This window comes from Oncorhynchus mykiss, chromosome 31 (genome assembly GCF_013265735.2).
Source record: "Oncorhynchus mykiss isolate Arlee chromosome 31, USDA_OmykA_1.1, whole genome shotgun sequence".
NCBI classification, from domain to species: Eukaryota; Metazoa; Chordata; class Actinopteri; order Salmoniformes; family Salmonidae; genus Oncorhynchus; species Oncorhynchus mykiss.
Genome location: NC_050571.1, coordinates 33,930,106 through 33,955,762, shown reverse-complemented (window position 1 = coordinate 33,955,762; position 25,657 = coordinate 33,930,106). Strand labels below are relative to the sequence as shown.

At 41.7% G+C, this 25,657-nt stretch overlaps 1 protein-coding gene across 1 annotated transcript in view; it reads right to left on the bottom strand.

Moving 5' to 3' along the window:
• Positions 1-3,149: 3,149 nt before the first annotated feature.
• Positions 3,150-25,657, bottom strand: part of LOC110505070 (complexin-1) — a 45,601-nt gene continuing 23,093 nt past the window's right edge. Inside the window, exons 3-4 of the mRNA XM_021584025.2 lie at positions 10,583-10,761; positions 3,150-7,588 (exon numbers count right to left, since the gene is read on the bottom strand). Of these exons, the coding sequence (XP_021439700.1) occupies positions 7,391-7,588; positions 10,583-10,761 (377 nt within the window). The 3' untranslated portion in view covers positions 3,150-7,390. The remainder of the gene's footprint in view (positions 7,589-10,582; positions 10,762-25,657) is intronic.

Below are 25,657 nucleotides of genomic sequence, written 5' to 3'. Positions count from 1 at the left end.
AAGGAAAAGGTTCAAAATGGGAACACTATGCCTACCTGGTGCGCAGGACTTCTGAATCAAGTGGAACTACCGCCAACAGCGCAACACAAATAGAAAGGCTTTTCTACAAAAACGTTTGGTGATCGACTAGGTTTGATAGAACAGTTGGTAACCACTGCAGTACACCGTAGGGAATCTCCTTGCCCATGGAACACTAAACTGAATGTGGTTATTGCACAAATTAGATCATTACTGGAACTTTCCTTTGCTATCGACTTGTTTTTGAGTCTGTGGGGAAACTCATGCCTTTGGAGTGGGGAGAATTCCTGGGCAAGCCTAAGTGATCAAGAGTGAAATCCTTTTCTATAGAGCAGAAGCCTAGGAGCCTAGGCGCACAGCCATTCTGTGGGCTGGCTTCTGTGGTGCCCAGTGGAGAACAATTAATTGACATTGATTTTGCATGTCTGCAGGACACCAATAGAGGCCCGGCTCCCCCATAGCTCTGAGTGGTGTTTGGAGAGTGGGGATGCAGCTGGGTATGAAAAGGCCACCCCTGAGTATGAATGCTAATGGAATTGATTTATTTCCTCGTGTCCTGCAGTGAGACCTCAGGCTAATAATGCGAAGGAGTGGACAGAGACTCTGCTGTGTGCTAAACAGTACAGTTTGCTGAATAATGATGTGGAAAACCAGTCTTTATTTATCGACTTAACAGTGTGGATTGTCTCCATGGAAGTCCTCAAATCAGTGCAAAACCCGTTGTTGTGAGGAGTTTACTGAATATTAATGATACTTTATTGATGGTTTTGTCAAGGCCAGCCGTGCGTCTCTGTTGTTGTTTACAGTTTTGATCCAAATGAGGAGCCATGTTGCACGTTAGCAGCCTTTCGAGACGAGGGAAATCTCCTCATGATAGCTGGCAGAGCCTACAGCCGTGAAACATCTGTTGACGCAGATACTGCAGAGGGTTCTGTTTTCCCACCATTAACCGAAGGGCGTGTAGTTGGTATATCATCAGCTACTTTCTTATAAGCAAATACTGTGTTCAATTAAATCTGAGAGGTTAACGACTTGTGAAATGTCCACGGAAAGAATCAGATTTGAAATGCAATAATTGCAATGCTTAACCTCCACAGGTTGGAGTCATAGTTGTGTAGGACAGAGTTCGGTGTTCATCTTTTTATGTCACTGTAAAACGGTCTAATTCATTCATTCATTCTAAAACATAAGAGGGTTGGACATTGAAGCAAAAGACAATTACATTGGAAGATATGGATACAATGGCACCTGCTCAAATGGAGAGCTTTTTGAGTGAGATGATAAACAACTAAATAGAATTGCTAAGTAAATGTACGTACACAAAAGCCCTGCTGCTCTCTATACATAGAACTCTGCACAAACAGAAAGCTACACTTGCAACCTTTGAATGTTCATTAACCCATTACAGTCTAAGGGGGAGTTCTACTAAGCTATATCGAATTGTTTTAAGAAGGTCATGACAAAGATCATTTTGCTATTGGATTTAGAATTTTAAGACCCTTTGAAGTATATAAAAATATATATTAAAGAATGATTTGATGAAAAATGGTATTTGCCTTATTATTGCTATTAGCCCGTACAAATGCATTGAAGAATATATTCACTACATGGTATAGCAGATAGTCCCCCCAAAAATCTAAAGGAAGTTTGTTTTGAAGTACCTGTCCTATAGCTGAGAGATATCAGAAAGATCAGGAAACATTTGTTTTTTGTACATGTATTTAACCCTTTTACCTTTGGCACTAAACAGTCTCCGTGTATACTTCCATACATGTTTTCAACCGGGGGACTTTCAGATGAGTTGTGAGGCCTGTGGGCATCCGAGAGCAAAAGACGGGTCATTTTAGCGTGTAGACCAAACTGTTCGGGCGCAACAGACAGACGTTGGCAGATCGCTTGTGGGGAACGTAAAGAAAAACAGAGAACACCATTGTGTTCATGAGCGTAATAGTGGTTGACTCTTCCAATCCACTACACCCTGAATTCCAGCTCCTTCCCTCTGGATGCAGGTACAGATTACCTAAAGTTTAAAAAAGAAAACAGGGCCAAGTTCTCTTTTATTCCGAATGCAATTCTGAAACTTAACACGTGTTGGACTAAGTGCACTTAGCACTTCCACTATGAAATTGCACTTACCCTGCCCATTTGTTTGTAAATATCCTTTGCTACTAACAAGTGCTATTCATTGTTTCTAGATGTTAAATGTTTTATGACTCATGCAAGATGAAGTGCCACTTTGAGGACATTAAAGTTTTCTGAATCTGAATCATTTTTCCATAGAAGAGGGGTTAATCATTTATAGGCCAAACCGCTCGGACGCTACAGACGATTTTGTAAGAAGAGCGCTTTTCGGGATGTCTCATGGTCTGAGAAACACCGCTCTAGCGGAAGCGGAAGTGCGACATTGGCGGATGCGGTGGGTTGAGACGCATCCAATGCGAAAAATCTGATATCTCGAGTTTAAACTTGGCAGATTTGTATGGGGATATTTTTATTGTGCTAATTAAATGTACACGGGTGTGCAGACATCGCTAGGGGGTCCATTAAGAATCGAACCAAACGCTGCTTGCATAAGTCTTTTTCCTTCCTGTCAGGTAAAACGCTAGAAAATATCCCATCATTGAGTCCTATACTTGGCATTTAAAATAATCCCCAAAATAATTTATTTATATAACCTTTGCTGGGCATACTTCCGTCATCTTTCTAGTGGATTCGTTTGATGTACAGATGTAGAATCGTAATCTGATTACTCTGCAAAGCAGGAAATGTGAACTTGTATTGTATTTGAGTTTTAAAAGGCTTCCACTTTGAATATTTTTGACTTGATTTACCCTAACGAAAAATGTATCAACACCTACAAAAAATAACCATTAATTATTATAATCCACATAATAATTCACATTTCCTGTTACTGCAAGATTACTTTCCTGCTGTAGCAAACTGGCTCAAATTACTGTCCTACATCTGTACAGGGTTTCTTGTCATATCAGAGACCCTTTGCTATAAGACAGACTTTGCTATAAGAGGAGCAGGCATTGACTTCCCTATTCCATTCTCCCTGCGACATGATTACCAGGTAAATCTTTTGGAAACAGGATCCAATCACCATTTGAACGACACAGTACATTCTGTTCACAGCCCTTTCGCTTTTATTGAATAGATGTCAAATTTCTTGGAAAACGTGAAGATGCATAACAGCCATGTTGAGATGAAAACGAACATCAGCAATGGACAAAAACTGTTACAAGTGATACATTGTTGTCTGCAAACGTAATGTAGTTGCTTTACTCAAATAAGACGAGAATCATTTCATATTGAGGTTTTTGGAGTTTTTTTTTTCTTCTGCAGTCCTAAAAAATATTGTATGTCTCATTCCCCTATAATATAACTGCATTGCTTTTGAATTATTGATGAGAATTATGATATACAGTCAACCATTAGAAACACAAGACAATGAACAATTATATGAAATCACTTTATTCTCAGAGTGTGCGGTGATTCCATTTTGGCAGGAATGTTACAGAGACTAAAAGATCAGCCTGAAATGGCATGCAGCGAGGCTGTCAGGTGGAGCTTATTGACACAGAAGACACAAACAATTATCTTAACAACCTTGCCTACATCTCACACCATAAGCATGCATACAATTGTCAACAAATAGATGGATAGAGAGAGAGAGAGAGAGAGCGAGAGACAGAGAGAGAGAGTGAGAGACAGAGAGAGAGCGAGAGACAGAGAGAGAGAGTGAGAAGGGTGAGAAGATTTTACAATGCAAAAAATACAAAAGATACAGATTTCTCGAAGAACAACCAACCACCAGTGGACGTAAACAGGAATGATACAGACATAAAACTGCACCAGAATAAGCATCTTCTCAACACAGTTATAAACAGTCAAAGACTATGCGAAGATAGAAACATCAGACAGTTACATTCAAGTCACAACAAAGGAATATTTTAAGTGGCATTTTTGTCAGGCAGTTTTTTATCATATCGATGGTTAATTGAGGGTTGAAATGAAAGAATGGTTTAACTTAAAAAGTGAGAATGAGTGGATCAACAGTAATCTGACATGGTTTATATTAGGTTCCGTCGACACAGGCAGACCAATTCTGATATTTCTTCTCACAAATTGGTCTTTTAACCAATCACATCAGATCTCATCACATCAGATATTTTTCAGAGTTGATTTGATTGGTCAAAAGATCAAATAGCAGAAAAAAAATAGTATTGGGCTGCCTGTGTAAACGCAACCATAGAATCGCTAACACATTTTTATTAGACATGTGACTTGTTTCTTCAGGCAGTGGTCAATAAGTGGCAATTTTTTTGGCGCAATGTGGAGTAATTAGGTGATGATGACCATAAGGCAGTGATGCCATTTGTAGTTAAAAGGTGAGCACTTTCGGAATTGAATAATGTTCTACAACATGTTCCAAGAAGGAAATCTGGAACTTTGACATAATTTCAGACTGTAAATTGCTGGAAAACCTTGTCGGGATGGGCAGTTCCAGTAGCTTTGTATTCATGGACAAGGGTCAAACCAGATGCTATCTGTCCATTATCCTCGTAAATGAAAGATGCTATGTGCTTGGTCGCTAATAATGAAATACTACATTTTCTAAATCTGTTGTGATCATTACGTGAACACTACAAAATGTAATGGGTAAAAAGGTACAAAAGAAACGCTAGAATACCTGAGAATTTCAATTAACAAAACATGACAAAGAAATGTAAAATATGAACTTGGTGAGACAGTCTATCACTAACAAGACTATTCTTTGGTTTTTAATAGAAGAAAAACATGTCAATGATTGATTGAAGGCTGTCGATGCATGCATGTGCCAATGACAAATAAAGAGAAGTGGTATAATTGTATAATATCAACAAGTATTGGTCGTTAATCAGCCACGTTTTACCACATTGATAAATTAGAGGCTGAAGGCAGTTCACAAGTACATAAAAATCACAGGAAGTTCAATAAATGTGCTCTATAAATGACCTTAATGTTGCGTCTTTCATATGTCTATCTACAAACATTGTAGGCAATTGGCATGAAGGTTTTGAGAGCATACTATGTAGCTAGGTTTTACATCATGCAGATTTTCTTCTCTATTCCAAAGCTACAACAGGCCCCCGAATCACACTTGGCAGGTTTCTAAAGGCTAATCTTGAATCTAACTAGCATCAACGCTGGGCTGATATAAACAGTGGCAGTTTCACAAATGCCATCGGTAAACTGCTTGATACTTGTCTAGTACACTCAACATCCATTGGTTTGTAAGCAAATTACAATGGCACTGAAAGCAAACGGTTACTCGGATTGTGCATCATTGACAAATGCTAGCTAGCTAGCTTGTTCACTGCCAAAATAAAGGCTTAACAATCAATCTATTAGCCAGCACTCTATAAGTTAGCTAGCTGCTATAGCACATTTTGTATTTCTCTTTGATTACATGTTGGACTTTTTTTCTGTACATGGCAGGCTAGATAGCTATTGACATTTACTTGGTCATGTGTTGTATCTACCTCAACACAAGAAAAGAAATCCCCACAATTACAGAAGAGCATCAAAGCCATTCTCTTCATACTAACGACAAAATTGTCATATTTGTTGCTCAAGACTCTATGAAGCCTGCACAGGCCCTATGGAATGTCTGAAATATTTGGAATGTACACTACAGCTTCATTCATTTTCAATTAAGACATTTGAAGGAAAGGGATGAAAGAACTTTAAACATTTAGAGTTCTGTGGTACAACTGAATGACAGAAACGTCTGGGGAAATGTACATATTGACCTCTGGGGAAAACATTGACAACATATAGAGGAACATATCGAAGGACAACTGTTTCCTATGGTGTACGCATGCCTCTCAAGTTATTAGCAAAAACGGCCTTGTCCTGCAATCTCTGTAAAGGTTAAAACACAAATTCACGGTATGGAAGAACCGCAAACCAAATCCCACTGAGAGACAATAACCCGCACTGGTTGAAATTATCAATGCGATAAAACACCCTACATTAAACAAATCCTCCACCTCTTTCCCCACTTGGCAAAATGAAACACTTCGGACTGAAAACATATGCTTCTCCGTTACTAGTTAGACAACGTTGTGTCTATACACAAACACACAACATGTATTAAGCTCAACACATAACAATGAAGATTGTCTGTCTTTGCTGATTCGGGATTGCACTCCCTTTAGTTAACCAACGGACACAGGACAACTTCATTTCGAACAATATATTGCACCATTGTCACTGTCTGTTCACATAAAGTGTGTTCACAACATAGTTGTGGTTGAGAAAACTAAAAGTACATCTAGTAAATCTATTTACAGATATGGAAATTAGAATAGTGAACATATAGCCCTCTACGTCCAATTGTATTTGCTGGATTTGATTCTCACAAGTCCTACTGTTTATGAGCCAAGCAGATCGAGTTAGCAACAAGACATACAACTATGGGTTTATATTAAGCACAGGTATATCATTGTTTTTTTGTTGAGCATTTTTATCGAGGACATCTATCATCTCAAGGAAGAACAGTTACGATGTCTATGTATAGCCTACCGTACATAGTAGTGTCATCGAAACAAAATTGAAAACCAGAGTTATTGCCTTAAATATTAATGTATTTCACTTAATCATACCAAATGTAATGGAATTTGTAAATGTACTGTACTCCACAAAATCTATCAACGGCATGCTTGAAAAACATATGTTGTTGAATGAATGATCCATTTTCTTTATGGTTTACAACATTGTTACAATTACCAGTATCATTTTCAACATTAAAACCTATGAATGTTTTGGGACAGAGAACAGTATTAAAATGATCAATGAAGAACCAATAAAAACTACATGGATATATCAATATCATCAAGAATAAAACATCTAAATGTAATCAAATGTTTATCTGATTTGGAGAATGTCTTAAATGTTTAAATTATGGCTTATACTCTTTATATATTTTCTGGTACTCACATATATTCATTTTAATCCAGAGGCTATTATTTACAAACAAAAACTGTGGATTATAGTTTATCAGATCACATTCTAAGGCCTGGAAACCTTGAAAACCTGGCATCAAATTTGTCTTTAAGTTAAGGTATTGGATCTATGCAGATGTTACATAGGTTCAGACATCACGTCATGGTATCACCGATCAGTGGTCTTCCTTCCAAACAAGACAATGTAACACATGGATAGATCGGATCATTTATCTTTTAAGTTAAGGACAAATATTATGGTGCGCTGATCAAATCCAGGGCTCTTAGAAATGGGGATGTATGGTTGAAGAACGGTTGGTTGGGGTGGTGGCCTTGGTTATGTATGTTGGAAGGTTAACAATCTAATACCACCAACGCTGTTACTTTTTATTGAACATATCCATAAATGGACCAGGGAGGAATTTCATGACCGTGTCCATGATACTTTCCTCTTCCTCCTCCTCATCACCACAGCCGGCTGGGACGGCCTTCTTGGGGCGGGTAAGACTTCCCTCTGCTGCCTGATCCAAAGCAGCCTGGGCCTCAGCTTCCTTCTCCTCCTTCTTCTTGATGCCGTACTGGAACAGCAAACAAACAAAGGCGGCCGCTTTAGGCAACAAATATAAACTTCACTTCACACATGCACTTTAGTCATTTCTATCAAATGTGGGTCCCTCTTCAGTCTCAGTGAAGTTTTCTGCACCTCACCGTGACAACATACTACTCATACTAATACATTAATAGTAGATTTTATGATAGAGAATTACAGGGAAAGTCCACTCAGCCTACCCTGGATTACACATAATGTAGACCCACTTGGCATTGAGACGTCTGGCACTCAACCTTGCCTCCTTCAACAATTTGCATAGTAATACAAAGACCTTATGCCCCGCCCCTTTCAAAGAATTAAAGAATAAAGAATAATGGACAACATATCTTAATGGTTGTCTGTACCCATTATTGTTAGAAAATATCTCAACATTCTCTTGTCTTTGATCAAGCAGTGTAAAACACATGATGGAAAGTGGAAATAATTTCCTCTTGCGGGACAGTAAACAACAATCAATCAACCAATCAACCCATTAACCAATCAACCCATTAACCAATCACCCCATTAACCAATCAATCAACCCATTAACCAATCAATCAACCAATCAACCCATTAACCAATCAATCAACCAATCAACCCATTAACCAATCAATCAACCAATCAACCCATTAACCAATCAACCAACCAATCAACCCATGAATCAATCAATCAATCAACCCATTAACCAATCAACCAATCAACCCATTAACCAATCAATCAACCAATCAACCCATTAACCAATCAATCAACCAATCAACCCATTAACCAATCAATCACCGTGATATACAACAAGAGAGTCTATTATACTGCACAGTATGATCAAAACAGGAGTGCTTTCTCTGAGATCAGCCAGGTTAGCCTCCCACTAAGCGAGCAAGGACTTGGCCTCTACAGTAGACCACTGGCAGGGAGAGCTCCTGGTGAGTTACTGCCGGATGCTGAGGAGGGGAGTACATGTAGACTGCCTGACTGATGGAACATCCTAGGGCACGGATGCGGAAGATGAGTTGTTTGTCTCCTGTGAGCCCTTTGCAACTCTCCCAAGCATAAATTCATGTGATTCTCAGGCAGTAAACATCTTAAAGGAGTATGGATCTCGTCATTTTTAGCCACAGAGAGGATATGGTTTGTGAACGGGGACTCAAAGAAAGGGGGAAGGCGGCGGAGTGCTCTCAGTACTGTCTAATGCGTACTGAAATAGTTTTTAAATTTATTTTTAATTTCACCTTTATTTATCCAGGTAAGCTAGTTGAGAACAAGTTCTCATTCACAACTGCGACCTGGACAAGATAAAGCAACGCAGTGCGACAGAAACAACAACACAGAGTTACAAATGGAATAAACAAGCATACAGTCAATAACACAATAGAAAAAAATAAAGTCTATATACAGTGTGTGCAAATGGCATGAGGAGGTAAGGCAATAAATAGGCCATAGTAGCAAAGTAATTACAATTTAGCAGATTAACACTGGAGTGATAGATGAGCAGATGATGGTGTGTAAGTAATGATACTGGTGTTCAAAAGAGCAGCAAAGTAAATTAAAAACAATATGGGGATGAGGTAGATAGATTGGGTGGGCTATTTACAGATGGACTATGTACAGCTGCAGCAATCAGTTTGCTGCTCAGATAGCTGATGTTTAAAGTTAGTGAGGGAAATGTAAGTCTCCAGCTTCAGCGATTTTTGCAATTCGTTCCAGTCACTGGCAGCAGAGAACTGGAAGGAAAGGAGGCCAAAGGAGGTGTTGGCTTTGCTAATGCTAATGATCATGTTTTGCCTTCTTTTGTCATAATTACACAAATCAAAAGTGTGTAAGACATTCATTAAAATGCATCAGACTGATCATATTTTATCTTCCAATATGAATTAGCTCAGTTTTCATGATTCTTTCATGTTAGGCCTCCTAGAAAAAGTGTTCTCTCATCTTTGAGGCTTGAATAATGAAATAAGCTCACTCACTTGATTTTCAAAGACAATTCCTCACTGCTTTAAACAAAACACAATATAGGCAGCACTAGCTTTCCAGAAGTTACTGGAGGAGCCATAGCTTTTTGCTGATGCCAATAGTGGTTGTGCATGTTGCAGAAGATCAACAGAGATGTTGGTGCATTTCAGTCACGTTGTGGAGCGGACAACATGGAGATGCAGTCTTAATCCTGGTACAAATTAGGCCCGCTGGGTGCCAGTGCCGCCAATAAGTCTTTAGCCCTCTCTCTTTGCATAACATGATCTCTTTGCATAGCAATTGATCAGCATCAAATAGGAAGTTGGTTATCTCACAGCGGGTGATGATTCCACGCATTACTCTATGCTTAGTAATATTTACAGATTCCATACATCAAGGAAACCTTTAAGTCTGGTTTAAAGACTGATCACATCTTTTATGTTGGAAGTTAAGGTACATTCCTCAGAAAACGAAGTCTGTTAACATTGTGGTTTTAACGGCCGATGCCATTTCACTGCTTTAGCTCCCTTGTGTTGGACTCTTATTCCTGCTCTCTCTCTTATTCAGGGTCACACAAAAAAACTGTGTCAGTTTCAGTGAAGTCTTCCACAGTCTTCGGTTTCCAACGTGTGCTGAAGCTGCCCTGTAAATTCTGTCTTTTTCCAAAACGAGGGCCCTCAGGATTTTCCAACACTAAAGCAAGTTTCTTTGAGGTTATATCAAGTCAAGCTTCTCCTACCAGGTTCAAAAGACACCACCACTGAACCAAGCTGCCATACTCTCAACATTGGATGACAGTGAGAAGTAATGATCAAATAGGAATTTGACAAGCATAGTGCATTGTTTGGTTCTGCACAGACAGATGGACAGTCAGACACACACATAGACACACACACACACACACACAGCGGCTTTACATTATGATAATGCATGCATGAGTTTTGCATCGGAAGGCAATCACATGTGAGTATGATCCGTGCAACGGGGTTGAAGCTATTTGCATAAGATTCAATGTTCAACGTGATGACATTTTTACCTTATCCCTGATGCCCTGTCGGACGTTTTCTCTCTCCGATTCCATTTTTGCATATTTTGCCTTCCTCTCCTCCTCCTGTTGTCGAAGTGCCTCTTGTCTTTCCTCCTCCTTTTTCTCCGCATCAGGGTCCTTCTCAGCCTCTTCCCCACCCAACATTTTCCCCATGTCTTTGGTGGCTCCTTTAGAGGTGAATGAAAGTGGGGGAAGAAATGTCAGCCATGAGTCTGTTATGCGGGAACCTACAGTACAGTACTGAACAACAGAGGAAACAAGAAGTGACCAGCTTGAACGTGAACCCAATAAAAAATAATCTCCTCTTCCTTTTGATGGGCTTTGTGTTGGTTTCTTTGGCCATGACTATCTCTGTCAGAGGCTGAGCCACGCACAAATGTTCCAACTGAACAGTGGGTCAAGACCCGAGAGGAAAGGGATTTTTTATGGTTTGGAGTTCTATGGTAGGATTTGGATGTGGCAGATTATAAGAAGATACAGTAATAGAAACACATCCTCGACCCCTGGCATGGCTTCTTAGATATGATAGACAACTGAATTTTATTATGGAGAAATAGCTCTTGGGTGATTCATTGGCTCACTTTTATTCAGTGAAAAGAGGCTGGACAGAGTTGCCAAAAACCAATTGAATAGGCCTTCCCTCAGAGATGAATTGCTTATACAAGCTCTGCATTGACCACGCAGATGGACATTTTCATATGTCGACATATTGGGGAGGAAAAGAGAATGTGATGACAATAACTTGTTCAGAAATTATGAGACATAGGCAGATGGTTATTATAAATGGAGAGGAGTTCATTAACATCTAGTGGTTTACTCCATGCAGAGATTTGGCTGAAGTATTCGATAGTGGGGCCAGGCAGAGTCATATAATCACATCTGGGCCGTGCACAAGTTTTCCCAACGTTAAAAATAAAAAGTACCCATCATAATCCAGCAGTGTGCTTAGCCTACGAAACTAAATCTACTTTCGTCCCTTTCCAATGTCTCTGAGAAGGATGCTTGTGTATTTACCTAAAATCAAGACAACATCATACTTCAGCTAAACATTCCCATGAATAATGGATTAGAGAATGTCTACATAACTTTTAAACTTGTAAAAGCCCCCATCCTACATTTAGAGAGAGATTAAGCCCTGTATAGAGTCAGACTGCTGAGGGCTGCTCCAATATGCATTCCCCTCACAATGAGGTCTGACACAGAGCATGTCGATGAATGAGACATTGTGTATTCAGTCCGGAAGCTTCACCTCCTCTCCCCCAACAGCTGGAGGCATGCCAGTGCTTTCTCTCTCTCTCCCAGCTGCCCATGGATAGTCAGACTCCCTGACACACCACACCGCTCAGGCCGACTCGCTGGAAATTGATTTTAATGAGTTCTGGGCCAACCTGATGGCGGATAAAGATGCGGTGGAGATGGCTCCACCACAGCCCATCCTTTATGAGCCTTTTCCGTCCAAAAGGCTTACACTTTCAGCATTTGCCCCTCTGTCTTGATCCAATCTGTGCAAAGTTCCAACAAGCCAGGCTGCATCCAGCTCTCCAGAGGAGGAAGCCGAACACACGGCCATCTGGTCTCCACCCGAAATTGATGAGCGATTGCCCGCCATGACCTTGGGGGTCGCTGGCTACTCTCCACTTTGCATTCTGATACTGGCAAGTGGGAGTTAGGCAAAGCTGCAATACCTCGTCCTGACAAGAGGACCGCTAATTAATAATCGCATTTCTGTTTGGTGTTACATTAGCAAGTTAGCATAGCAAACAAACGGCTAGGGCTAGGATATGTTGACATCTCACAAAGGGTCAGTCTTAAAACTCTTTTGGGATAGGGGGCAGCATTTTCACTTTTGGATGAATAGCGTGCCCAGAGTGAACTGCCTCCTACTCTGTCCTAGATGCTAATATATGCATATTATTATTAGTATTGGATAGAAAACACTCTGAAGTTTCTAAAACTGCTTGAATGATGTCTGTGAGAATAACATAACTCATATGGCAGGTGAAAACCCAGGAAGTGGGACATCTGAGGTTTGTAGTTTTTCAAAGCTTGGCCTACCGAATACACATTGAGATATGGATAAAGTTGTACTTCCTATGGCTTCCACTAGATGTCAACGGTATTTAGAAACTTGAATGAGGATTCTACTATAAAGGAGGGGCTCATGAGACCTCTTTGAGTCAGTGGTCTGGCAGAGTGCCTTGGTCTCATGACGCGCGATCCCGACAGAGTTACCTCTCGTTCCAGTGCTTTTCTGAAGACAAAGGAATTCTCCGGTTGGAACATTCTCCGGTTGGAACATTAATCCTAAGATTGATTCCATATACATTCCATACATCGTTTGACATGTTTCTAAAGGACTGTAACGGAACTTTTTGAGTTTTTGTCTGGACGAAGTGCCTGCGCCTCATGAAGATGGATTACTAGGCTAAACACGCTAACAACAAGTGGCTATTTGGACATAAATGATAGAACTTTACGGAACAAATCAGTCATTTATTGTCGAACTGGAATTCCTGGGGGTGCCTTCTGATGAAGATCATCAAAGGTAAGTGAATATTTATGGTGTTGTTTCTAACTTTGTTGACTCCAAAATGGCGGACATTCCTCTGGCTGGTTTGGGTTCTGAGCACCGTTCTCAGATTATGCTTTTTCCGTTAAAAAAATTGCATTAACAGTCTTAACAGTGGATGTCTTATAATGCGCCATTGAACACCAATGTTTACGATACGTAACACACAGGGGTGAAATATAGGGGAATGGAATGAAGTTTCACTCCTTAGTATTGGAGACAACGTACAGTAGATTTGTATACGGTTTAAAATTACACAATCCCCCTCCCCCACCTATAATATTGTAATCTTGTGACACTTCCAGTTACAATGATGGTCTATCTTCCACTATATTAATTGTATTATGAGTGGGATGTGATGTTATATATTTTATGTTATTTTTTATTTCATCTTTATTTAACCAGGTAGGCCAGTTGAGAACAAGTTCTCATTTACAACCGCGACCTGGCCAAGATAAAGCAGAGCAGTGCGACAGAAGCAACAACACAGAGTTACACATAAACAAACGTACAGTCAATAACACAACAAAAAAGAAAAATAGAAAAATCTATGTGCAGCGTGTACAAATGTAGAAGAGTAGGGAGGTAAGGCAATAAATAGGCCCTAGAGGTGAAAATAATTACAATTTAGCATTAATACTGGAGTGATTGATGTGCAAGTAGAGATGCTGGGGTGCAAGAGAGCAAGAGGGTAAATAAAAAATGGGGATGAGGTAGTCGGGTGTGCTATTTACAGATTGGTTATGTACAGGTACAGTGATAGGTAAGATACTCAGACAGCTGATGCTTAAAGTTAGAGAGGGAGATATAAGACTCCAGTATCTCTACTTGCACATCATCATGTGAGATATTGTGTCTTTAAATGTAGACCATGCGGAAGCTAGCTGAATACCAAGCTGAAAAAGACAATACAACTATTTAATGTACCTTTCTACAAAACCCTTGTAATGTCATTAATTTGCAGCTGTACAAAATGATTACTTTGGGAGAACTCATGACAGGCAAGGCCGTGATAAGCTCTACTGAAGAGTAGACTCATTGCAGTGACTTTATTCTACAAAGGACAAAAAAGAATTGGAGAATTAAGGGGACAAATTATTTTACACTAACTAATATTTTCACTCAAGGTCAGAATAAGCAAAAGTCTAAACAATTTCTTGAACGTCTCTACAAGGTACAGTAGGAGCCACTGTCAGTAGTTTCCCTCTAGTGTGCGTGGAACCAATCATTTGAGTGAACTCTCTCCATGGTTGCCAGTAGCCTGGGGAGATGTTTCCAACTCGCACACACAGTATTTTCTACTGACTGTTTGAGGCCTGTCTGCCTCAAAATAAATACGCATGCCAATGTTTCACACAGCAACAAGTTCTCAGTCAAATTTCACTCTAAATACATTATTTTGTCATGGTATTCTCATATCTGTGTGTGCAATGCTGTAATTCGAATTTATTTCACACATGATGGCCCTTTCCTGGCCTATGGCTGTGGTAATAAACCAGAAAAATGGAAAAAACATGATTTCTCAGCCCTGCCTGCCTCTATATTATTGATGATCTGCATGTGAGCACTTCTCCTTTGTGAAATCCTGTGTGCTTCATTATCTGTATTTAATTAACTACATTTTCTCCTAGCAATGCTGCATGCTCTGTTCCTCTTCTCCCATCACACCCTGTACGCTTAATCTCCGCACCCGAGGCTAATTAGCTCATCTGTTTGTGACAAAGTTGCAGCGGAGCAGCATGAGACAGCCACCATCCCTTTAGTCTTAGTGGTGACATCCCCTACCAGCTGTGCAGCCTAAGCGCTAACGGAAATGGTCTGGTTGCTGAGGCCTTTCGGGCGCATTCACTGAGAGGATTCTCTGTGTAGAAGCTAGCTAACAGGCGCTAACAGGCGCTAACTCAACAGAGCTTGAAAGGGTCTCCTCAGCTCAGTTTGGGCCCGAGGGCCACTGTCAGAGGAGAGGAGGGTGAGTGTGCATCGTAGCACAAAGAGTTGAAATTGAAAGGGATCAAGAGAATTTGAAGTTGAGGAAGGGCAATGTCACATGTTGGCTTAAAATGTGCCATGTTACGTATAGGCATGCAGTGGACTTGGTGGAGAGTGAGAGAGTGAGAGGAAGAGGGGAACAAATAGTACACTTGACAGGGTGTGTGTGTGCGTGCGTGTGTGTGCGTGTGTGTACACAATAGGTGTCTTGTCCTTGTGTGTGTTGGGGGGTGTTTGGAGGTGGCTCCGTGTGGGTGTTACCGGCAGAGAACAAAATGTACCATAGTTGACAGTATGTGTGTGACACTCTATGTGTGTGTGTGTGTGTGTGTGTGTGTGTGTGTGCCTGTGTGTACACAGTATGTGTTGTATCCTTGTGTGTGTTGGGGGGTGTTTGGAGGTGGCTCTGTGTGGGTGTTACCGGCAGAGAACAACATGTACCATAGTTGACAGTGTGTGTGTGTGTGTGTGTGTGTGTGTGTGTGTGTGTGTGTGTGTGTGTGTGTGTGTGTGTATGTATGTATATGTGTATGTGTATGTGTGTGTGTGTGTGTGTGTGCCTGTGTATGTGCGTGTGTGCCTGTGTATGTGCGTGTGCATGCGTTCACAGTAGGTGTCTTGTCCTTGTATGTGTGTGTGGGTGTTTAGAGGTGGCGCCGTGTGGGTGTTACCGGCAGAGAACAAAATGTACTTAGAGTTGACAGTATGTGTGTGTGTGTGTGTGTGTGTGTGTGTGTGTGTGTGTGTGTGTGTAAGAAGGTCGCTGTGCCCTGTTGAAGGACTGTGGGGGGGGGCGAAAGTAGCCCCTGCGGAACCCAAACACGTGGCGTTAGCGGGGAGCAGAGGCACCAGCTCAAGGACTGTGTTCCTTCTCCTCCATCTGTCATCCATCACACCTGTCCCAGGGCTACAGGCCAGCCCTCTCTTGCACCGTTAACTTCTACTCCCAGGACAGACACCACCTTGAATTGGCTCTGAAAGATTGAGCCTCTTTTAATTGTGATAGGTCAATAGCATGGTGGGATGGGGTGTGGAGTCAAGTAAAAAAAAAGGTGATACGCACATTCAAAATGTTCACAGGTGGTGCTAGGTGATTTAGCAATGTATCAGAAAAATAGGAATCATGCAGAGTCTTGCTACTTCCAGAATGTTGCTCATAGTTACATTGTTATATTGTGACAGTAAGGCTCTTCAACAGAACATCACATTTTGGGTGGAGTAATACTGTGCGGTTCCTTCAAAACTACCTCTGAAGCAGGGTCAAGTGGTAGGATATTGTAAGAGCAATTGCCTTTGTAGAGCTAGTCACATAGCAGACACCAACCTGAAGCACGCACCAGTTTGTTGCCAAGAAATAGCTTGGTTGGTTCAATAAAATTTTAAAAAACACACCAACCACTGAGAGAGGTAGATCAATTTTCCATTTTAGATTTTATAAAGCAATCTATTGGTCCTCCCCAGCCAGCCTCCCAACACATCCCCCATTTCCCACCCGTGATGCAGCTCCCAAAACCATAACAGCGTGCAAGGTATAACTGATGGTCTTTTCTGGAATTATATATCTATCGGTGGTGGATGAAAGTGGGAAAACGACCATATAAAAGGGTCGGTAATGAGACTTGGGGTTTTTATGTGTTGGCGAGCGGGATGGGTTGGAATGGGAAGGGGGAGGTACAGTGGACCCACAGCCACCATATCTAAGGTAAATCTCCCAGGGAAGATGGAGAACGAAGACAGAAGGTTCATCATTGCTGCGTTGTATCACCCATTCTCCGCCACAGACTCTCAGCATGGAAATGAGCTAGCAAGACCCAACGCATGTATCACCATGCAGTTCACACCAACAACCCGGCGCCCCATTTATCTACAGAGGACGCAGGTCACCCACGGCCCATTGTTTACCACAACCAAGATCTACATTTGCATTAAGGAGGAATTCACCCATTATAAGGGACTAAATGTAGTATTGTCAAGGGAGCAGAGAGACAGAATCATAAGCTTCACAATGATGATGTCTGCACAATGTCATTTGAACAGCTGTGTTCTCTTTACGCCATAATCATAGGAGGAGTAGGCGTATCACTATCTGCCTTTAAATAGAGTTTAGGGCTGATTGATTTTCTCTGCTTCCTCAGATAAGCACTGTCTTTAGCGGAGCGTGCTGTAACAACCATGGGCAGCCTAGGGTGGTTCACTTGGTTGTCTGCCAGAGATCATAGAAGGCCATTGCAGACCTTCATAAGTGATTACGCTCGTGTCACTGGGTAAAAAGTCACGGACAGCAGCGAAGCGGAGAACACCAACCCACTGACACTGAGGATACCGAGGACCCACTTCACAGGATATGAGATAAAAACCACTGCCATGCTGGGGGAAACGCTAAAGGTTGTGACTTTTACAAGCTTTCTGCTTAACAAGACCCTTCAGTTCTTAGGAGATGCAGAAAGAGGAGGTGGTTCGGCCAAGCTGAATGAGACAGTGTGACAGACTGGAACTGTGCAGCTGAAGGGCACGACTGTACCCTTTAGCCAAAAGGTTTCTAAACTCAAATGGGGCATAAAGTAGCCCTCTATGGAGAACAGCAGTATAGTGCAGAGTGGAGTGTACAATAACCAAATGTATTACTATCTATTACCAGTGTGTACTAACATAGTTTTCTCCTGTGCATTTATTCTAAAGAGAAATCTAGCTCATTAGTCCATTGCACCAGGGTTGTTAAAGGGCCCAGCTGTATGCTGTAGTTGACTACTCAGGACTACTCTGTGTGCTCCTCCTGATCCAGAGAAAGCAAACACAGCTAGAACAATTCAACCTTGGGGGATGCCATTTTGCTGGGGTGCAAGGGCTAGGATTAATACCATTTGCTAGATTCAGCCCAGATATGGTGAATGGCAGTTAAGTGCTGTAACTGCCTTTCAACATATCTGAGCTGAATCTAGCAAATGGTGCCCTTGCACCCCAGCAAAATGGCATCCCCCAAGGTTGAATTGTTGTGCCGCTACTTTTTGCACCTTTAATTCCCTAGGCTCTGCCACCTCAGCTCATTTCTGTGCTTTTGATACTGAGCTGTTCGTCACCATTCTCAGCATCCTCCGCGTGCCCCTGTCTTTTTGAAAACTAGCTCAACCTGAACTTATGTAGAAGAATGAATAGAAAAGTTCTGAATAAGTTGGCAACGTTGTTTTGAGGACTGATCCCCCTATAATGGAGGAGGTCAAATAAGGGTAACTGTCATTAGATCTAACTCACCATTAGCACATTGTGTGCAATTTCCCCCCAATTCGGGAATCAAGATGGCAATTAGAACACCTATTCAGATGGGTTCATCTGGATGTAGCTAGTTATGGACGCCCACACCCAACAATTTATGCATTAGCTGATTCCGAGGGTCATGCAGCTAACTTACAAATTATTTAGGACCTCATTTTAAATTGCTTGACCAAGTGTTGTTGTATGGTCCTATTACCTTGTTTTGCCAGGTGTGATTGTGAAAAGCAAGTAGGTTGATGTCTCCACAGTCATATTTGACACAACTCATACTTCTCAAAACTTCCATATAATTGCATCTGAAACATGATTAGATTGGAATGTAACGCAATGGGAAATAGGCTTCCAAATGAAAATGACAGGTAATCAAATCCATACGAACGAAATTACAAATGAAAATTGGGTGATAGAAAATGCATTTTAAAGATATACATAAGGAATATAGATTCACCGCTGCGTCTAGGGCTATAACCTCATACCACTCATTGGCAGAACTTGCACCTCACCAGCACATATGCTATTACCTCACACCTCACAAATAGACACCTCCCAATAGGCACCTGTGAAACACATTTCACAACTCTACGTGCTTTGTGATTACCAACTCCACATGTACTTTGGTGTCATCCTCTTAATCATCGCATAACTTTGATTAACTGGCATGAAGGTTTTAGGTTTCATACTTCGAATAGGTTTCTATTATACCTATTTGAGTTGTTATTATTTGTACTTGGCAACCCAGAGCTGAGGTCTGTCGCCCTGCCCTCCCTTGCATCTTCTTGTAATTTTTTTGTTTGTTTTATCTATGTGAGTGGAGACAGTGACGTTGCTCCCAGTCCAGCTCAGCTCTCCATTAAATCTATTTGCACAACCATTTAATTCCTTCGACAACTGACGCAAGCTACAATTGCAATAGCCTCTGAGGTAGCTTTCCTCTCTCAATATTTTCAAAGCCATCGCTAAACTACTTAGGTGGATGGTTCCGGCTCTACGTTAAAACCATTCTTCTCTGTTTGAAAGGAATTCACACGTGAAGCTGAAATGTGAGCAAGATATACAGTAGGTACATTTCACTGGCAATCCACAATCCAACCGTAAATCCACAATGGTGTCAGGTAAGAGGTAAAATCAAAGAATTCCTAGAATCTAGAGCCTGTGGATTAGCATAAATTGTCCTCTCAGTTGGGATCACTAGCTTGCATCTAGAAACCGGTTGTTAGGAACTAGGTTGGTGTTCACTTTTTACTGCAGTGGGCTAAATCAGGGTCACACAGTGTTTCTTGGTAGTCTTAAACAAATCTACTTTGAAACAAAAGTATACACCTCACACACATGGTTATGGGCTTTAAAAGAAGAACCATGTGAGATATAGTTTTACATTTTGAGTTTGAGTTTGCATCACAGAAGACTGAAATACAACAAAACCGTTTCAGATATAAACATCGGATTTTCTGTGAATTTATTTATTTATTAATTATGAAATTGTAAAAAATATCAATGACATTCCACCCATGAGGCAACTAGAGGGCGATTTGGTCATTTGGCTGCAGGAAAGGGGGTCACATTTTAAAACATAAGGAATTTGTGAGTGAGGTAATTGATATCTATTTGGGTCTCTATTTCACGTTAGGTTGAATTTCACTTATGAGAAGCTACTGAGTGTAAAGGTGGAGATGCGAGACCAATGTAGGCCTACAAGCATCTCGGTGACCAAGACAACAAATAGCATCACCCTGTAAAACATCTGAATCTCAAACCCATTGCCCACACAATATGTAAAGCGAATGTACCCTGTAAAGAAATGTAAAGATGTGCTTTAAAATATCTCTGTTTGTTGGATCATGTTGCTTACAACACGACCAGGGTTGTGTGTTTGATTACTGCATAAGCAACATACAACTTTTGAATATGTGTTTACTGTAAATCACTTGGGATGAAAACCTGTGATAAATGACTGTATTATTGTGGGCATATTACACATTAGAAAAAGCTGCCATCACCTTGGGCCTTACCCTAAGTTCTCTGCTTCATTAGGATGGCTCTCTAAGACTTTGGTATTTACAGAATTTTCACTCTAATTCATGCACATTTAATCGCAACTCTTAAGGCTCCAGTCCCTTCCCCCTTTCCCCAGTCCCTTCCTAGTGGCTTTGCCTTCAGCTCCCGTCTCACTTCCTGGCTTCATGCTAATGTCAGATGGTATGATTCAACCCTCGCCTCTTATCCTTGTGCTTCCGTGACTTTGGAAGACTCGTTCCGTGAATTAGTCCATTGAATCCAAAGCTCCCTTCTGTGCATAATTACGTCTCCTCATCCTCTACGTGACTCCTGAGAAACACTCTGATTTCTAAGATAACTAACACCATTATTCAAACATGAGATCACTTTAACCTCACCGTCATCCATGGGCTGAATTTGCATAGCTTTGGCCGTGCGTGGGATATATGAAAATCCAATTCATGCCAATCCCTTTCACAGCATGTTGCCTGTGTGTGAGCACTGAACTCGGAAGGTTGTTGCATCTATGCATTCGGAGCATGTGCCACTAGAATCCACACAGTTTGATTAAATTGGTTTTCTTCATTTTATGTGCTCTTTTCTTGGGCTCTTGGGTGTTTATGTAGCATATGGGGATGTGTGAAACTTACTGTTCAGCCTGAAGTGTCACACTTGCACTAGCAAATAGTAAGCTTCTCGCGTGGCGCCAACTGGTGAGATGCTTCAGAAGGGCAGTCATGTGCACTAGCAAGGCAGAAGTCCAGAGTTTGCGCCGGGTACGGGCCCGAATTGAGAGGAAGCGGAAGTCGCTACGCAAGCAGCGTGAAGTTTTTTTACATTTACAGTCATATAGAACATATCGGCTATGTTTAATGTCCACTTAGGTAAACTAACCCTAAATTCACCTCCTGTATCTTCCTGCATGCTTTTTCTTAACCACTAATGCTTGCTGACGCAAATGGCAAATAATGACTTGAAAAGGGAAATGCCTTTTCGAGGACATTCATCGAGCAGTGTCTGATTGTTATGGAGATCAAACCCATAAAGCCATTTGCGATTCATTTCATGGATGATGGAACCCTTCAAGAGGTAACGTTTGTGACAAGTTCATGTATTCTGAAAGCACAATGACAGTTAGTAATAGAACTGAATTGATTAATTTCGCTTAGCCCTTAAAAATAATTACCGTCCTTCCTGTTCTCCTCATTCTCTCCCGCAAAGCCAACAAACCCTATTGTAATGATGAAACACGGTATTATAAAACATCTCCTCTCTCACAAGGGTCAATGGCCCATTGAATTATGGAGAACTTTGTCACATGATCCTGATTTCAGCCGCTCTACATTAAACGTCACGTGAAATATTTCTGAATGCCTGATCAAAAATGCTTGATAACAGTGTTATTCACCAGACAGTCGAAACTCCGGAGGAGGCTAGTGTATTTTTCCCCCAAAGGTCCTGAAAAAAATACAGAAAATGATGATTACCAAACATCATGCATTTATCTTAAGTCAGTGTCAGTATAACCTGTGCTCTGCCATTCTTTAAAACCAGGGCTGATGTTTGAGTGCCATCGGGCATTTCCTATGCATGCACAGCAGTGACCAGACAGACTGCTGCTCTGAGTTCAGAGTTTTATTATGTGTCTCGCTGGAAGCGAGCAAGTGAGCTGAGAATTGAGGTCACTGTCGGCTTCTGTAGCAGGGTTCCGTAACTGGGAGGACCTCGCGCTCTAAATATCAAGCACGAGCTGGTAAAGGGGATCGGCCGAGGAGGAGACCGGAGAGAGGAAGCAGAGTGACCTTTGCCTTCCGCTGGAGAGAGGAAGCAGAGTGACCTTTGCCTTCCGACTAACACCAGGTGCAGCATAAGAATCATCAATCAGCATATCAATCTCCGTGATTGGCTCCCGAGTGGCGCTGCAGTCTAAGGTACTGCATCTCAGTGCTAGAGGCATCACTACAGACACCCTGGTTCGAATCCAGGCTGTATCACAATTGGGAGTCCCACACTGTCACCGTGATTGGGAGTCCCATAAGGCGGCGCGCAATTGGCCCAACGTCGTCTGGGTTTGGCCAGTGTAGGCCGTCATTGTAAATACGAATTTGTTCTTAACTGACTTACCTAGTTAAATTAAGAAAAAAATAATAATTCCAGCTCCCCAAGCCAGGCTATGAATGGTTTCTTATGGGAGACAGTCAAGGCTGGGGCAGTTTGAATGTTGCAGGTATAAATAGCCACAGTACAAAGAGATGGTTCTATTATTGAAGCTTGTAGTTAGATTAGAGTGTGGGGAATTAGTCAGAACATGGACCATGATGAAGAATGCTAGTGGTCATACAGCATATTACAGAGAGATAATCCATGCCAAATTAATGGCTGCCATTCAGATGGGCACTCAAGGCATTCATTTGAAGTCCTAGTTTGCACCAGAATGCATGGTAACTCTCCCCGACATAATATGCACTAAAATGAAAAGTGAACAAGAGAGGATTTACAGTAGTGGAATACTTTCTACAGAGAAGAGGGCACTGATGCAGGTTACTAATTTTTCTATCATGGTTGCATCCATTATTTATCGGCATTAAGGAACACAGAATTTCAGCTTCGGTTTCTGTTCCTGTTTTGTACTGGTCAAAAGTTATAGAACACATACTCATTCAAGGGTTTTCCTTTATTTTTGCTATTTTCTACATTGTAGAAAAATAGTGAAGACATCAAAACTATGAAATAACACAGTAACCAAATAGTCACCCTTTGTCTTGATGACAGGTTTGCACACCATTGGCAGTCTCTCAACCAGCTTCACCTGGAATGCTTTTCCAACAGTCTTGAAGGAGTTCCCACATATGGGCTGCCTTTCCTTCACTCTGCGGTCCGACTCAACTCAAACTATCTCAATTTGTTTGGGGTTGGGATATTGTGGAGGCCAGCTCATCAGATGCAGCACTCCATCACTCTAATTCTTTCTAAAATAGCCCTTACACAGCCCGGAGGTCTGTTGGGTCATTGTCCTGTTGAAAAACAAATGATAGTCCTACTGAGCACAAACCAGATGGGATGGCGTATCGCTGCAGAATGCTGCAGTAGCCATGCTGGTTAAGTGTGCCTTGAATTCTAAATAAATCACAGACAGTGCCACTAGCAAAGCACCCTCACACCATAACACCTCCTCCTCCATGCTTCACGGTGGGAAATACACATGCGGAGATCATCCGTTCACCCACACCACGTCTCACAAAGACACGGTGGTTGGAACCAAACATCTCCAATTTGGACTCCAGACCAAAGGACAAATTTCCACTGGTCTAATGTCCATTGCTTGTGTTTCTTGGCCCAAGCAAGTCTCTTCTTATTATTGGTGTCCTTTAGTAGTGGTTTCCTTGCAGCAATTTAACGATGAAGGCCTGATTCACACAGTCTCCTCTGAACAGTTGATTTTGAGCGTGTCTCTTACATGAACTTATTTGGGCTGCAATTTCTGAGCCTGGTAACTCTAATGAACTTATCCTCTGCAGCAGAGGTAACTCTGGGTCTTCCATTCCTGTGGCGGTCCTCATGAGAGCCAGTTTCATCATAGCGTTTGATGTTTTTGCGTTCTTGAAATGTTCCATATTGACTGAACTTCATGTCTTAAAATAATGATGCACTGTCATTTGTCTTTGCTTATTTGAGCTGTTCTTGCCATAATTTGGACTTGGTCTTTTACCAAATAAGGCTATCTTCTGTATACCACCCCTACCTTATCACAACACAACTGATTGGCTCAAACGCATTAAGAAGGCACACCTGTTAATTGAAATGCATTCCAGGTAACTCCCTCATGAAGCTGGCTGAGAGAATGCCAAGAGTGTGCAAAGTAGTCATCAAGGCAAACGGTGGCTATTTAAAAAATCTAAAATCTCAAATATAACACTTTTTTGGTTACTATACCATATTATTCTACCAATAGTAAAAAATAAAGGAAAAACCCTGAAATGAGTTTGTGTTCTAAAACTTTTGACCAGTAGTGTATACCTCACCTTGTTCTGGTAATGATAATAAAAACAAAATAAAAGTGTTCCTCTCTGGAGATGGGAGAACCTTCCAGAGGGACAACAATCTCTGCAGCACTTCACCAATCAGGCCTTTATGGTAGAGTGGCCCGACAGACGCCACCCCTCAGTAAAAGTCACATGACAGCCCACTTGGAGTTTGCCAAAAGGCACCTATATACTTCATACAGTGAAGCATGGTGGTGGCAGCATCATGCTGTAGGGAGGTTTTTCAGCGGCAGGTACTGTAAGACTAGCCAGGATCGAGGAAATATGAATGGAGCAAAGTACAGAGAGATCCTTGATGAAAACCAGCTCCAGAGCGCTCAGGACCTCAGACTGGGATGAAGGTTCACCTTCCAACAGGACAACGACAGAGAGCACACAGCCAAGACAACGCAGGAGTGGCTTCTGGACAAGTCTCTGAATGTCCTTGAGTGGCCCAGCCAGAACCCGGACTTGAACCCGATCGAACATCTCTGGAGAGACCTGAAAATATCAGTGCAGCAAAGCTCCCCATCCAACCTGACAGAGCTTGAGAGGATCTGCAGAGAAGAATGGGAGAAACTGTCAAAATACATGTGTGCTATGCTTTTAGCGTCATACCCAAAAATACTTGAGGCTGTAATTGTAACAATTGTACTTCCGGCGCCAACAGAGATGGCCGCCTCGCTTCGCGTTCCTAGGAAACTATGCAGTTTTTTGTTTTTTTTACGTGTTATTTCTTACATTAGTACCCCAGGTCATCTTAGGTTTCATTATATACAGTCGAGAAGAACTACTGAATATAAGATCAGCGTCAACTCACCATCAGTACGACCAAGAATATGTTTTTTGCGACGCGGACCTGTGTTCTGCCTTACAAACAGGACAACGGAGCGGATCCCATGCAGCGACCCAAAAAAACGACTCCGAAAAAGAGGGAAACGAGGCGGTCTTCTGGTCAGACTCCGGAGACGGGCACACCGTGCACCACTCCCTAGCATTCTTCTTGCCAATGTCCAGTCTCTTGACAACAAGGTTGACGAAATCCGAGCAAGGGTAGCATTCCAGAGGGACATCAGAGACTGTAACGTTCTTTGCTTCACGAAAAAGTGGCTCACTGGAGAGACGCTGTCCGAGGCGGTGCAGCCAACGGGTTTCTCCACGCATCGCGCAGACAGAAACAAACATCTTTCTGGTAAGAAGAGGGGCGGGGGCGTATGC